Source organism: Chiloscyllium plagiosum, unplaced genomic scaffold, assembly GCF_037043375.1.
Source record: "Chiloscyllium plagiosum isolate Xiang-an unplaced genomic scaffold, Cpla_swu_hap1 HiC_scaffold_25, whole genome shotgun sequence".
NCBI classification, from domain to species: Eukaryota; Metazoa; Chordata; class Chondrichthyes; order Orectolobiformes; family Hemiscylliidae; genus Chiloscyllium; species Chiloscyllium plagiosum.
In genome coordinates this window covers 45,934,658-45,947,918 of record NW_028270163.1, presented here as the reverse complement: position 1 = coordinate 45,947,918, position 13,261 = coordinate 45,934,658, and the positions used below count along the sequence as shown (strand labels likewise).

General features: G+C 41.8%; 1 protein-coding gene across 1 annotated transcript in view; it reads right to left on the bottom strand.

The window, feature by feature from the left end:
• Positions 1–13,261, bottom strand: part of LOC122562216 (dynein axonemal heavy chain 17-like) — a 471,020-nt gene that overhangs the window by 289,509 nt on the left and 168,250 nt on the right. The window contains exons 28-30 of the mRNA XM_088000362.1: positions 6,862–6,953; positions 2,948–3,074; positions 123–275 (exon numbers count right to left, since the gene is read on the bottom strand). Coding sequence (XP_087856488.1) covers positions 123–275; positions 2,948–3,074; positions 6,862–6,953 — 372 coding nt within the window. The remainder of the gene's footprint in view (positions 1–122; positions 276–2,947; positions 3,075–6,861; positions 6,954–13,261) is intronic.

Here is a 13,261-nt window from a genome sequence, read left to right as displayed (position 1 = left end):
GAGAAATTGATTTTTTAAACTATTCTATCAGTTCAGATGAGTGCTGTAGATATCCAACATGATCAAGCACTTTCACATGAATTAAATAATCATTCCATTGTAGTTGATGTATTGACAGTCACCTGACCAGAGCAATCACATGGTTTATCAAATGGCACATATTCCTGTTCTTTACTGTACATGCCAATACCAACTTTCATTGGATTGTTATCTGCGTCCAGTTGGAACTTCAGTTTAGCCATGTTATCGAATAGCTTAGACAAATGTTGACTCACCTAGAATATAAAGGAATATTAATCACCATAATATTAATCATTCATCCACACTTAGATTGCAAAAGTATGTCACATTAGAAGTTATTCTATTCATCTTGCACAATTTCTTGCTGAATAGCATATGACCAGTTTCAATCCCAGAAGGGATGAAAAGAGATCAGAATTTTTGTTTTAAGCAATTTTTTTTTTAAGTTGACACTTGCTGGAATTAGGCAGAAGTGGGTACTGCGGATGCTGGAGATTAGAGTGATGCTGGAAAAGCACAGCACATCAGGCAGCATCTGAGGAGCAGGAAAATCAATGTTTCGGGCAAAAGCCCTTTATTAGGAAATGGACTTGCTGGAATTAAGATGGCAACTAGCAACAACAGAATATGTTCCAGAAACCACCAGTGGATAATAGCAATGCTGCAAGCATCACCCTGCTGGAATGTCACACACTTGCATTATGTAGACATTCTAGTCAAAGTCACACAATGGAACTGCAAACAATGCATCTCCACAGCTGGAAGAATGCTGTGAAATGTTCAAGATGTTGCTAGCACCTTCACAGTTTATTTCCTATGACACACAATGGCTTTTGGCCAGCTGCATAAAGTCATATTGTAAACCAAAGTGACACACTTTGGAAGCCCAACCATGTGACTGATTTTAAAAAAAGTAGTTTTAATTATACAGCTTTGAACTCTTTCACCTTTGGGATATCATTGGGCTTTAAAACAAGAAAGCAGATCCAGGCTTAGCTACAGACTGCCTCGACTCTTGACCTCTCTCAAAGTCTGATTTCCAGAAATAAACCCATTTTTGCATGAAAAGTGAACTAAATTCCAGTGTATAAGTGCATATTGCTACATCTCAACTGCATTCACTATGTCTGAGTGTCTATGAAAAGGAACTCTCCAATTAATTGCTAAAACTCACCAGACATTGATTTATAGAAGTAAGTATTCACCTGATCTATGCCCTTCATGATTTTATAAAAAGCTTTGTGAAGTCATCCCTCAGCCTTCAAAGCTCCAGGATTAAAAGCTTCAGCCTGTTCAGCCCCTCCAGCCTCTCCTTATAGCTCAAACTCCTGTGCCAGCAACATCCTTGTAAATTGTTTCTACACCCTTTCAAGTTTAACAACATTTTTCCTAAGCAGGGCAACTATAGAATTGTATGTAGTATTCTAAAGGTGGCCTCACCAATTCCTATACAGCCTCAACATGATGTCCAACTCCTATACTCAATGCACTGACCAGTGAAGGCAAGTGTGCCAAACACCTTCTTTACCACCCTGTCTAGCTGCAATTCCACTTTCAAGGAACTATGCACCTGCACCTCTTGGTCTCTTTGTTTGGCAATACTCCCCAGGGCCCTAGCATTAATTGTCTAAGTCCTGTCCTGGTTTGCCTTATCAAACTGCAATACCTCACATTTGTCTAAATTAAATTCCACCTGCCAATACTTGGCCCACTGACCTTTCTGATCAAGGTCTCATTATACTCTGAGACAACTTTCTTCTCTGCTCATTATACCATCCAAGTTTGTTCACCATATACAAGCATAAAACAAAAGTGTGATAGAGTATTCCTCAATTGTCTAGATAGTGCAACTCCAGCAGCACCCCTGAAACTAACCATCATGTGGGACGAAGCTTGATTGGCACCTTCATCCACCAGCTAAAACTTTTAGTCCCTCCACAATCTGCCCAATAGAGCTTGAGTGTGTACCGTCTACAAGATGCATTGTGGCAAATGACATAGCTTGCTATGGCCTCACCTTCCAAATCCATGGCCTCTACCATTTAGATGGACAAAACCAGCAAGTGTATGGGAACAACATCTGCAAGTTTGCCTTCAAGTCACACAAAATCATTGACTTGGAAGTATACTGTAAATCCATCATGATTTCAGGGTCCAAATTATGGAACTCACATTCTAACAACACGTTGGATGTAACTAGCCACAAGGGTATAATCACTAACTTCCCAAGTTCAATTGGTTAAGTGCCATAAATGTTGACCTTGGCAGAGATACTTCCAGACTATAAAGAGATTTTTTTTAAATGCCTGATGCCTCAATATCTCAGTGTAAAAAGCTTCAGCACATAACAGAATCAATACTTTTTCAAAACATAATAAACAGAAAATTATGAAATTAATATTAAAATAAAGTTAAAAATCACACAACACCAGGTTATAGTCCAACAGGTTTAATTGGAAGCACACTTGCTTTCGGAATGACGCCCTTCATCAGGTGATAGTGGAGGGCTCAATCCTAACACTAAGGGTGTTAGGATTGAGCACATACACTATCACCTGATGAAGGAGCATCGCTCCGACAGCTCGTGTGCTTCCAATTAAACCTGTTGGACTATAACCTGGTGTTGTGTGATTTTTAACTTTGTACACCCCAGTCCAACTCCGGCATCTCCAAATCAATATTAAAATAGTTAGTGTTCAGAATACTTTAGACAAGAACACACCATTGATTTCACAACAGCAACTAGAAATGAGTGTGATCTTCAAAGTGGAATGTAATTTTTAGTCACAAAATTGGCAACTGTCTAATTATGCATGGAAAATATTTGCTTACTGTACTTAGTTGTCTGAAAAAGCTATACATTCAGATTTATATTACCACAAAACTATTCAGTATAATACTGAAAATATAGATCAAAGTGCCTCACCTCTAAAGGGTTGTTACCATTAGATAATATATCTAGCAGGTCGGCAGAAGATATAAAGTAGAATCTAGGAAAGGCCAGTCTTTTTGTCTCAAGGTATTCAGCCAAGGCTTTTTCGCAAAGTGTTAAACTAAATTGAAATGACAAAAAAGGAATTTTCTAAACATCGGAAGTTAGAATTGATAAAAAAATTCTGAAGGTGCTAGAAATCTAAATAAAAAACTGAAGATGCTGCAAATACTCAAAAGGTCTGGCAACATATGTGGACAGAGAGAATGTTTGTGGGTGAAATCTTGCGCTGTCCCCAAGGAAATTTTGGTGGTAATGGGATATTTAGTTAGGTGGGGACCTTGCTACCTTCCTTCCTTTCCTTTGATTAAGTTACAGGTGGGAAATCAAGTGAATAGTTTTCTTGAATCTCCACTTGAGGCTGCTAAATGGACAATGAATCTGCACAAGAGCCTCATCTCACTACCTCTGAGGGATGGTTATATTGGGAGACCAACAGGAAACTCTGATATGTTTGCTTGTGGATACCCAGCTAGGTCCCTCATTCAAAGGCATTCTATGCCTGATTGAGAGGTTCAGTATCAGAAGGCAGAAAGACAGAAGCAGAGAACAAGGTAAGACTGCATAAATGAAACTAAATGACAATAAATGAAACTGCATTTATTTCAATGCAAGAGGCCTAACAGGCAAGGCACACGAACTCAGAACATGGTTGGGAACATGGGACTGGGATATAAAAGCAATTACAGAGACATGTCTCAGGGATGGACAAGACTGGCAGCTTAATGTTCCAGGGTATAGATGCTGCAGGAAGAATAGAAAGAGAGAGGGAGTGGTATTTTTGATTAGGGTTAACATTATGGCTATACATGGGGATGATATTCCTGGGAATATATAAAGGGAAGTTATTGGAGTGAAACTGAGAAATAAGAAAAGGATGATCATTTTATTAGGATTGTACTATAGACCCCACAATAGTCAATGGGAAATTGAGAAACAAATTTGTAAGGAGATCTCAGTTATCTGGAAGAATTATAGGGTGATTATGAGAGGGGATTTTAATTTTCCAAACATACACAGGAACTGCTATAGTGGTAAGAGCTTGGATGTAGAGGAATTTGTTAAGTGTGTACAGGAAAATTTTCTGATTCAGTATGTGGATATATGTACCAGAAAAGGTGTAAAATGTGACCTACTCTTGGAAAATAAGGCAGGCAGGTGATTGAGGTGTCAGTGGGGGAGCACTTTGGGGCCAGTCACTATAATTCTATTAGTTTTAAAATAGTGATAGAAAAGAATAGACCAGATCTGAAAGCTAAAGTTCGAAATTGGAGAAAGGTCAATTTTGACAGTTTTAGGCAAGAACTTTCAAAAGTTGATTGTATTCAGATGTTCACAGGTAAAGGGACAGCTAGGAAATGGAAAACCTTCAAAAATGATTTAATGAGAATCCAGAGACAGGATGTTTCAATTAGGGTGAATGGCAAGGCTGACAGCAGTAGAGAGTGCTGGATGACTCAAGAAAGTGAAGTTTTGGTTAAGAAAAAGAAGGAAGAATATGTCAGGTCTAGACAGTAGGGATTGAGTGATTCCCAAGAAGAGTATAAAGGCAGTACAAGTATACTTAAGAGGGAAATCAGGAGGACAAAAATGGACATAAGGTATCTTTGGTAAATAGTGTTAAGGAGAATCCAAAGGGATTCTACAAATACATTAAGGAGAATAGGGCCACTTAAAGTTCAGCAAGGCTGCCTATGTGTGGAACCACAGAAGGTGGGGGAGATATTAAACAAATATTTTGCACAACGTTTGCTGTGGAGAAGGATATGGAAGATAGAGGATGTGAGGAAATAAATAGCAACATCTTGAAAAAATGCCCATGTTACAGAGGAGGAGATGCTGGATGTCTTAAAACACATCAGGGTGTATAAATCCCCAGGACTTGACCAAGTGTACCTAGATATCGGCGGGAAACTTGGGAAGTAATTGCTGTGCCCCTTGCTGAGATATTTGTATCATCGATGGCCACAGGTAAGTTGTTGTAAGACTGGAGGTTGGCTAACGTGGTGCCACTATTTAAGAAAGGTAGTAAGGAAAAGCCAGGGAGTACAGATCGGTGAGTCTGATATTGGTGGTGGGGCAGTTTTGGAGGGAATCCTGAGGGACAAGAGTTTCTATGTATTTTAGAAAGGCAAAGACTGATTAGGGAGAGTTAACATGGCTTTGGGCATGAGAAATCATGTCTCAATGGCTTGATTAAGTTCTTTGAAGAAGTAACAAAGAGGTTTGATAAGGACAGAGCAGTGGATGTGATCTGTATAGGCTTCAGTAAGGTATTCAGCAAGGTTTCTCATGGTGAACTGGTTAAGAAGGTTAGATGACATAGAATATAAAGAGAACTGGCCATTTGATTAAAAAAAAACTTGCTCAAATGTGGGAGACAGGCTGGTGATGAAGATTTATTTTCTAACTGGAGAACTGTGACCAGTGGTGTGCCACAAGGATCGGTGCTGGGTCCACTGCTTTTCATCATATATATAAATAATTTGGATGTGAACATAGGAGGTATGGTTAGTAAGCTTGCAGATGACACCAACATTGGAGGTGTAGTGAACAGTGTGGAAGGTTACCTCAGAGTAAATGGGATCTTGATCAGATGGGTCAATGGACCAAGAAGTGGGAGATGTTGTTTAATTTACATAAATGTGAGGTGCAAAGGTGTGATTTGGAAAGGCAAATCAGGGCAGGACTTAAACACATAATGGCATCTGCTCCCAGGAGGACCAATTCCAAAAACGTACAACCCAGATGGCCTCCTTCTTCAAGGACCGCAATTTCCCCCCCGACGTGGTCGACGATGCCCTCCACCGCATCTCTTCCACTTCCTGCTCCTCCGCCCTTGAGCCCCGCCCCTCCAACCGCCACCAGGACAGAACCCCACTGGTCCTCATCTACCACCCCACCAATCTCCATGTACAGCGTATCATCTGCCGTCATTTCCACCACCTCCAAACGGACCCCACCACCAAGGATATATTTCACTCCCCTCCCCTATCAGCATTCCGTAAAGACCACTCCCTCCGTGACTCCCTCATCAGATCCACACCCCCCACTAACCCAACATCTACTCCCGCAAGACTTGCGCCCACACCTCCCCCCTCACCTCCCTCCAAGGCCCCAAAGGAAACTTCCATATCCGCCACAAATTCACCTGCACCTCCACACACATCATCTATTGCATCCTCTGCACCCGATGTGGCCTCCTCTATATTGGGGAGACAGGTCGCCTACTTGCGGAGTGTTTCAGAGAACACCTCTGGGACACCCGGACCAACCAACCCAACCACCCTGTGGCTCAACCCTTCAACTCCCCCTCCCACTCCACCAAGGATATGCAGGTCTTTGGACTCCTCCATCGCCAGATCACAACAACGCGACGGTTGGAGGAAGAGCGCCTCATCTTCCGCCTAGGAACCCTCCAACCACAAGGGATGAACTCGGATTTCACCAGTTTCCTCATTTCCCCTCCCCCCACCTTGTCTCAGTCAAATCCATCAAACTCAGCCTTCCTAACCTGCAATCTTCTTCCTGACCTCTCCGCCCCCACCCCAGTCTGACCTATCACCCTCACCTTGACCTCTTTCCACCTATCGCATTTCCAACGCCCCTCCCCCAAGTCCCTCCTCCCCACCTTTTATCTTAGCCTGCTGGACACACTTTCCTCATTCCTGAAGAAGGGCTTATGCCCGAAACATCAATTCTCCTGTTCCCTGAATGCTGCCTGACCTGCTGCGCTGTTCCAGCAACACATTTTCAGCACTTAATGGCTATGTCCTATGAACTATTGCTGAATGAAGAGAGTGTAAGTTCATAATATAAAAGAAGAAATAAATAAAGCAGCCACTAACCGTCCCTGTAGCTCTTCCAATCTGTCATACAAACCAGGTTTATTTGTTGCTACCACAACATTTGGAGTCTTTATTGCATCTGCCATGATTTCCTGCAGAGTATAAAATGGTACATTAGCCACCTAACAGTGCATTTTTAATGTTTCAAGTGGACTAGTCCTTCAAATATTAGTTTGGCTAAGTTCACATCACAAATGGCACAAGTTTAATCACAATTTATCTGATTTTATTATGTTATCCATTTACTCTGTCATTCTTGTTCAAGATATAGAGGATACCTCCCAAAATAAGATTCAGAAATGGCGATTCTACATCATTGTACTTTAAGACTCAACTCCCAAAAATCTTTTCATAGTTGTAGGACACTTCCACATGAGGAACAAAAGCTTTAAAAGTAAGCTTTGTAATGACAGCTAATCAAGATCTAACACAAACAAGAACAGTAACAGCTTACATTTATATACACTTTAACATAGAAAATTGTCTGAAAATCCTTCATATGGTTGTACTCAGACAAAAATGGACACTAAGACAAAAAGGTGACAATAAAAGGGATGTTCAGAAGCTTGAAGAGAGATCATAAAGGCAGAGGTGCCAACAAGTGTGGGAGTTTAATAGTTTAGCAATGGAAGGGGAATGATCAGTTTTCCCAGTTCAGGGTATTTCTAGTTTTTATTTAGCTGTAGCAGTTACAAGATGTTGGAGTCCAGAAGTGTTGCAAGCTTCAGTAAAGGATTCTACTGATTTTCTCTGAAATCTCTGAAATCAATGAGAAAGATGTAGCATTTCTCAGTAAAATTACATCTATGATGGTTTCAAATTGAAAGAGGTATACCCTTGTACAAATTAGTGACAGACCAGAGATGTAAAATTTTAGAAATCAGCAATGATGACTTTAAAAATGGGAAAATTAGCATTTGAGAGTAAATGGTCAAGAAATATATAAACAGACAGCAAGAGCTTCTCAAACAGTATAAAAAGGAAGAATAGAAAAGGTTGATTCATTAGAGGGTGTGCATGGTGAATTTTAATCAAAAGCAAGGAAATACCAAAGATGTTAAACAAACATTTTAAATCTTTCTTCATTGTGAAAAAATTCTAATAATAAATGAAAATCAAAAGGATTAAAGGAGAAATGAACTGAGAACAATCATTGTGACAAGTGTAAAATCTCTATTTAAGAAAGGAATTTGACAAAAAGCATGGAACCATAGACTTGAGAGGTGGTGGCATAGCGGTATTGTAAACCATAGATTTAGAGTGCATCGGTTTACACGTTACCAGAGAAGATGATGAAATTTAAACTTAATTCATAAACTTGAATTTAAAAATAAATGCCAGTTTAATTATAATGATGAAACCTTTGTTGATTGTCATAAAAAACTTATCTGGTTCATTAATGTTCTTCAAGGAAGGAACATCTGTCATCCTTACTTGGTCTGATTTGCATATGATTTAAAATCCATTGCAGTATGGTTGACTCTTAAATATCCTCTGAAATGATCTCACAAGCCACTCAGTTGTATCTAACCACAACAAGGTTTGACAAAAGCAATGACATCAGGCAGATCATCTGACATTGACCAATGTGAAGTAATTCCACAGAGGCCAGTATACTGTCACCAAGTCACCCTTTATTTACATGTAGATTAGATTAGATTAGATTACTTACAGTGTGGAAACAGGCCCTTCGGCCCAACAAGTCCACACCGACCCGACGAAGCGTAACCCACCCATACCCCTACATTTACCCCTTTACCTAACACTACGGGCAATTTAGCATGGCCAATTCACCTGACTTGCACATCTTTGGACTGTGGGAGGAAACCGGAGCCCCCGGAGGAAACCCACGCAGACACGGGGAGAACGTGCAAACTCCACACAGTCAGTCGCCTGAGTCGGGAATTGAACCCGGGTCTCTGGCGCTACGAGGCAGCAGTGCTAACCACTGTGCCACCGTGCCGCCCACATGTGTGTAGTACTTGACACTGCTCCAACTTCCTCAGAGCCAGCTCTCAGGATCAACAGTATCCCTGACACTCCTGTTTTTATCTGTCAGCCAGAGCTCCCTAATTGAATCAGTTCCACACCTTGCTGACCAGGTTACCATCACTACGTTCCTCCCCATTGAAGTCCAGGGACATAGGTCTGTTTTATTTTCTTGTAGCCTGTCCAGGGACATTTTCACTATGGGTCCAGTTCCTTCAACTCACCCTCGGATGCAGGCAGTGCCTGCAACATCTTGGAAGATATTCATCCACTTCTTCAGGTGGTAAAGGTGTTGAGGTGCAACATCCTCTGTGTCCATCTCAGACTCTAAAGTTACTTTGTAACTAGAGAGACGGAGATAAACCACAGGTTCTGATGGGCTTCCCAGCTGTTCTGAGGGGTCGGGTTTGTTTTGCTTCTGCCCTGTTCATGGTCCACATGCTTGTTCAGGTCCGCCTCTATCCAAACTTTACACGTCATGGGACCTGACCTTGTGGCAAATTTGCCTCTTACCTTTGCAAAGCCATTTCCGTGGTTTTGACACAAAACTTCATCCCCTGAAGTAAATTGTCCACCTCTTTTAGGGGAGTATTGTGTCCAGTATTGTTGTCCCTGGTGCTGTTTCACCCTGCTCCCCAAGTCTGGGAAAATAGATTAGATTACTTACAGTGTGGAAACAGGCCCCTCAGCCCAACAAGTCCACACCAACCCTCCAAAGAGCAACCCAGCCAGACCCATTCCCCTACATTTACCCCTTCACCTAAAACTACAGGCAATTTAGCATGGCCAATTCACCTAACCTGCACATTTTTGGACTGTGGAGGAAACCGGAGCACCCAGAGGAAACCCACGCAGACACGGGGAGAATGTGCAAACTCCACACAGACAGTTGCCTGAGGCGGGAATTGAACGCTGGTCTCTGGCGCTGTGAGGCAGCAGTGCTAACCACTGTGCCACTGTGCCACCATGCCACACACATTTTTAACCTCATGCATAGTCTTCTCCCCAGAAGCAATTCTGGTGAAACTTTCCCTGTAGTTGCATGAGGAGTGATTTGAAAGGCAAATAGGAACTGGGATAGTTTGGTATCGAGTGAAGCTGTAGGCTGTAACTTTAAGCCTGCCTTCAAAATTTGGAGACCTTTTTCCATCAGGCCATTGGGCAATGGATGGTATGGAGCTGTCCTTAAATGCCAAATCCCATTCATCATGAGGAAATATTCAAATTCCCTGCTGGTAAATGATGGTCTATTGTCTATGACCAACATTTCCGGGAACCCCTTTATTGCAAAAGATGTTTATGGCTTTTCTACCATCATCCTCATGCTTGATGAATGAACTTTCTGCACATGCAACCACTTTGAGTGGGTGTCCACAATGACAAAGAATGTTAAGCCCATGAAAGGGCCCACATAGTTGATGTGCAACCAAGTCTAGGATTTACCCAGCCATTCCCAAGAAAGCTGAGGAGTTGCTTCTGTTAAGTCTTGTCCTTGTGAGCAGCCTGGGCACTGCCCATCAACGTAGCTATATCGGCATCTAATCCTGGCCAGCAGACATAACTTCTCATCAATATCTTCATTTTGGACACCCCTGGATGACTCTGGCAGCGACTTCATTCAAGACAATTACTCTTGCTCCAATAATAAATGCCATCCTGTACAGTTTTCTGGTCTCACTGGGTCCAAAAAGATTTCAGTTCTGGTTGTGATGGCCCTTTTGTTTCCCTTATCACTACCAGTTGTTTTAGTATTGCCAGGACTGGATCATTTTGCGCTCACAGTCTGATGTTGTCCTCAGTGAGCAGAACAGTGTCCAGAAAGTATAAAATCAGAATGGTCTTTTCCAGCGCCAGCACCATCGGTGATGTCTCTGCCAGCAGCAGGAGACGGCTCAAGGCTTCCGCATTTGCTACTTGGCATCCTGAATAATATTCCAGCTTGTAATTGTACGCACTTAGAATGAGCCCACTGTTGAATTTGACCTGTAGTTATTGATGGTATGGCCCTGTCCTGATTGAGGAGCCTCAGCATGGGTTTGTGGTCCATTACTATTTCGAATTTACATCTATGAAGGCATTGGTGGAACTTTCTCACACCAAAGATGACCGCTAAACCTTCCTTCTTTATCTGGGCATACTGGTACTCCCAATGAGCTGGGAAGCATATGCAATTAGACATTCCTTTCCATTGAGCCATCCGTGAGCCAACACTACACTGGTATCATACAGGGAGGCATCGTATGTCAGTACCAGATCTTACTTGGGATTATAGTATGCCAACTCTTCAGACATTGATTGCTGCTTCTTCACTTCCCTAAAAGTTACACCTTGGTTACAAGACTATTTCCAAGGTTGACCCTTTTTCAAGACAGATGTAAGGGTGGCAGGCTGAAGCCAGGTTATATATGAACCTTTCAGAATAATTCACCATTCCAAAGAAAGACCTAAGCTCCAGCACAGAGGTGCAAGTCAGGACATCTTTGATCGACCTCACTTTATCTTCCAATGGATGTAACCTGGTCTTGTCAACTCTGTAGCCAAAGTAGGTCACTTAGGGTATCTGGAACACACATTTTTCCTTTATAAAATGTACGCACACCTGGGAGAAATGTCTAAGAAATACGTCCAAGTTCTCTCATTACAATTTATTGGTCTTCCCTTATTAGTACATCACCCAGGTAAATGGCAATGTGGGACAGATCCTTGTAAAATGTTCTCCATCATCCCCTGAAAAATGGCATAGGCTGATGATACCCCAAATTCAGTCTCATACATTGGTACAAACCCTTATGGGTATTAATTGTGGCATACTTCTGGCGATCCTCATTTAAACATAATTGCAGGATTGCATGGCTCATCCACCTCATGGGGTCTGGAGTGAATATTAAGGACTCTCAGGGCAACTTCCTCTTGACTGTATACAACTGTGCTGCCACCTCTGCTGAGTCTGTCCGGCCAGTGGGACAGGACACATCCCGGGTGGTGATCGCCTTGTCTGGGACATTGTCTATGAGAATGACTGTGTCAGTCTGTTTCTTCTCTCGTCTGTGGGACAACTCTCCCAATTTTGGTACTAACCCCCAGACATTAGTAAGAAAGACTTTACAGAGTCAACATAGATATTTCTGCCATTGTCTTTTCCGGTGCCTAGGCCAATGCCAACTCGTCCATCAGTTTCATCTCTTTGTTCAGACTTTGTAGCAATTCATAAAATCATAGATTCCTGACAGTGTTAAAGCAGGCTATTCAACCCAACAAGTCCACACCGCCTCTCTGAAGACCATTTCACCCAGGTCCACCACCCTAACCCTGCATTTCCCATGGCTAATCCACCTAGCCTTTACATCCCTCGACACTATGGGCAATTTAGCATGGCACCCATACCCACCTAACCTGCATATCGTCGGATTTTGGGAGGAAACCCATGCACACATGGGGAGAATGTGCAGATTCCACACAGGCAGTCGTTCAAGGCTAGAATCAAACCCAGATCACTGGTTCTCTAAGGAAGTAGTGTTATCCACTGAGACACCATGCTGCCCAATTGATACAACTGAGTGACTTGCTAGGCCATTTCAGAGTGCAGTTGAAAGTCAACCACATTGCTGTGGATCTGGAATCACATGTGGGCCAGACCAGGTGAGGGCAGCAGATCTCCTTCCCTAGTGAGCCAGATGGATTTCTCCAACAATTGACAATGTATTTATGGTCATCATGAGATACTTAATTCCAGATTTTACTTTTATTGAATTCAAATTCCACCATCTTTCTGGTCCCCAGAATCTTAGACTATTAATCCAGAAATTCAGCTAACAATGAAACCACTAGGCTATCGCCTCCCATTTATACTGCCCTGCATTCTGATCTGGCTTGCATACAAATTGACCTGTAAGTATACTCAAGAACAGAACCTCTTCACAACTAGGGGACTGCCTATAGCTAAAGGAAGAGGAGCATAGGAAACTTTACAATTCAGATTAATTAGTTGGCATCCAATAAGAACTTCCCTTGAGTAAAAGAGATATGCCGTCATTTTCAATGTTAATACGATTGAAATGACAACATTCATTTTGTGATTGCAAGCTTTTGGAATATTGTCACCTTTTTCTTAGATGAGATGTCATCAACACTGTCAATGCTAGTATTTGTTGCCCAACCCAGATTGAAATGAATGGCTTGTTATTGGCAATAAAGAGTCAATAATGAATTGGGAGTCAGATGTAGCCAGACAATGTAAGGATTTCAGATTTCCTTCACCAAATACCTGCACTGAACCAGATAGGTTTATCAACAAAAAAACAAATTAATGATCACCAAAAACTAGCTTTTAATTCCAAATTCTATTAATATTCCAACAGCTGCTATGGTCAGATTTGAATCCATATCCCCAAAGGAATTGAATTTAGTCTTC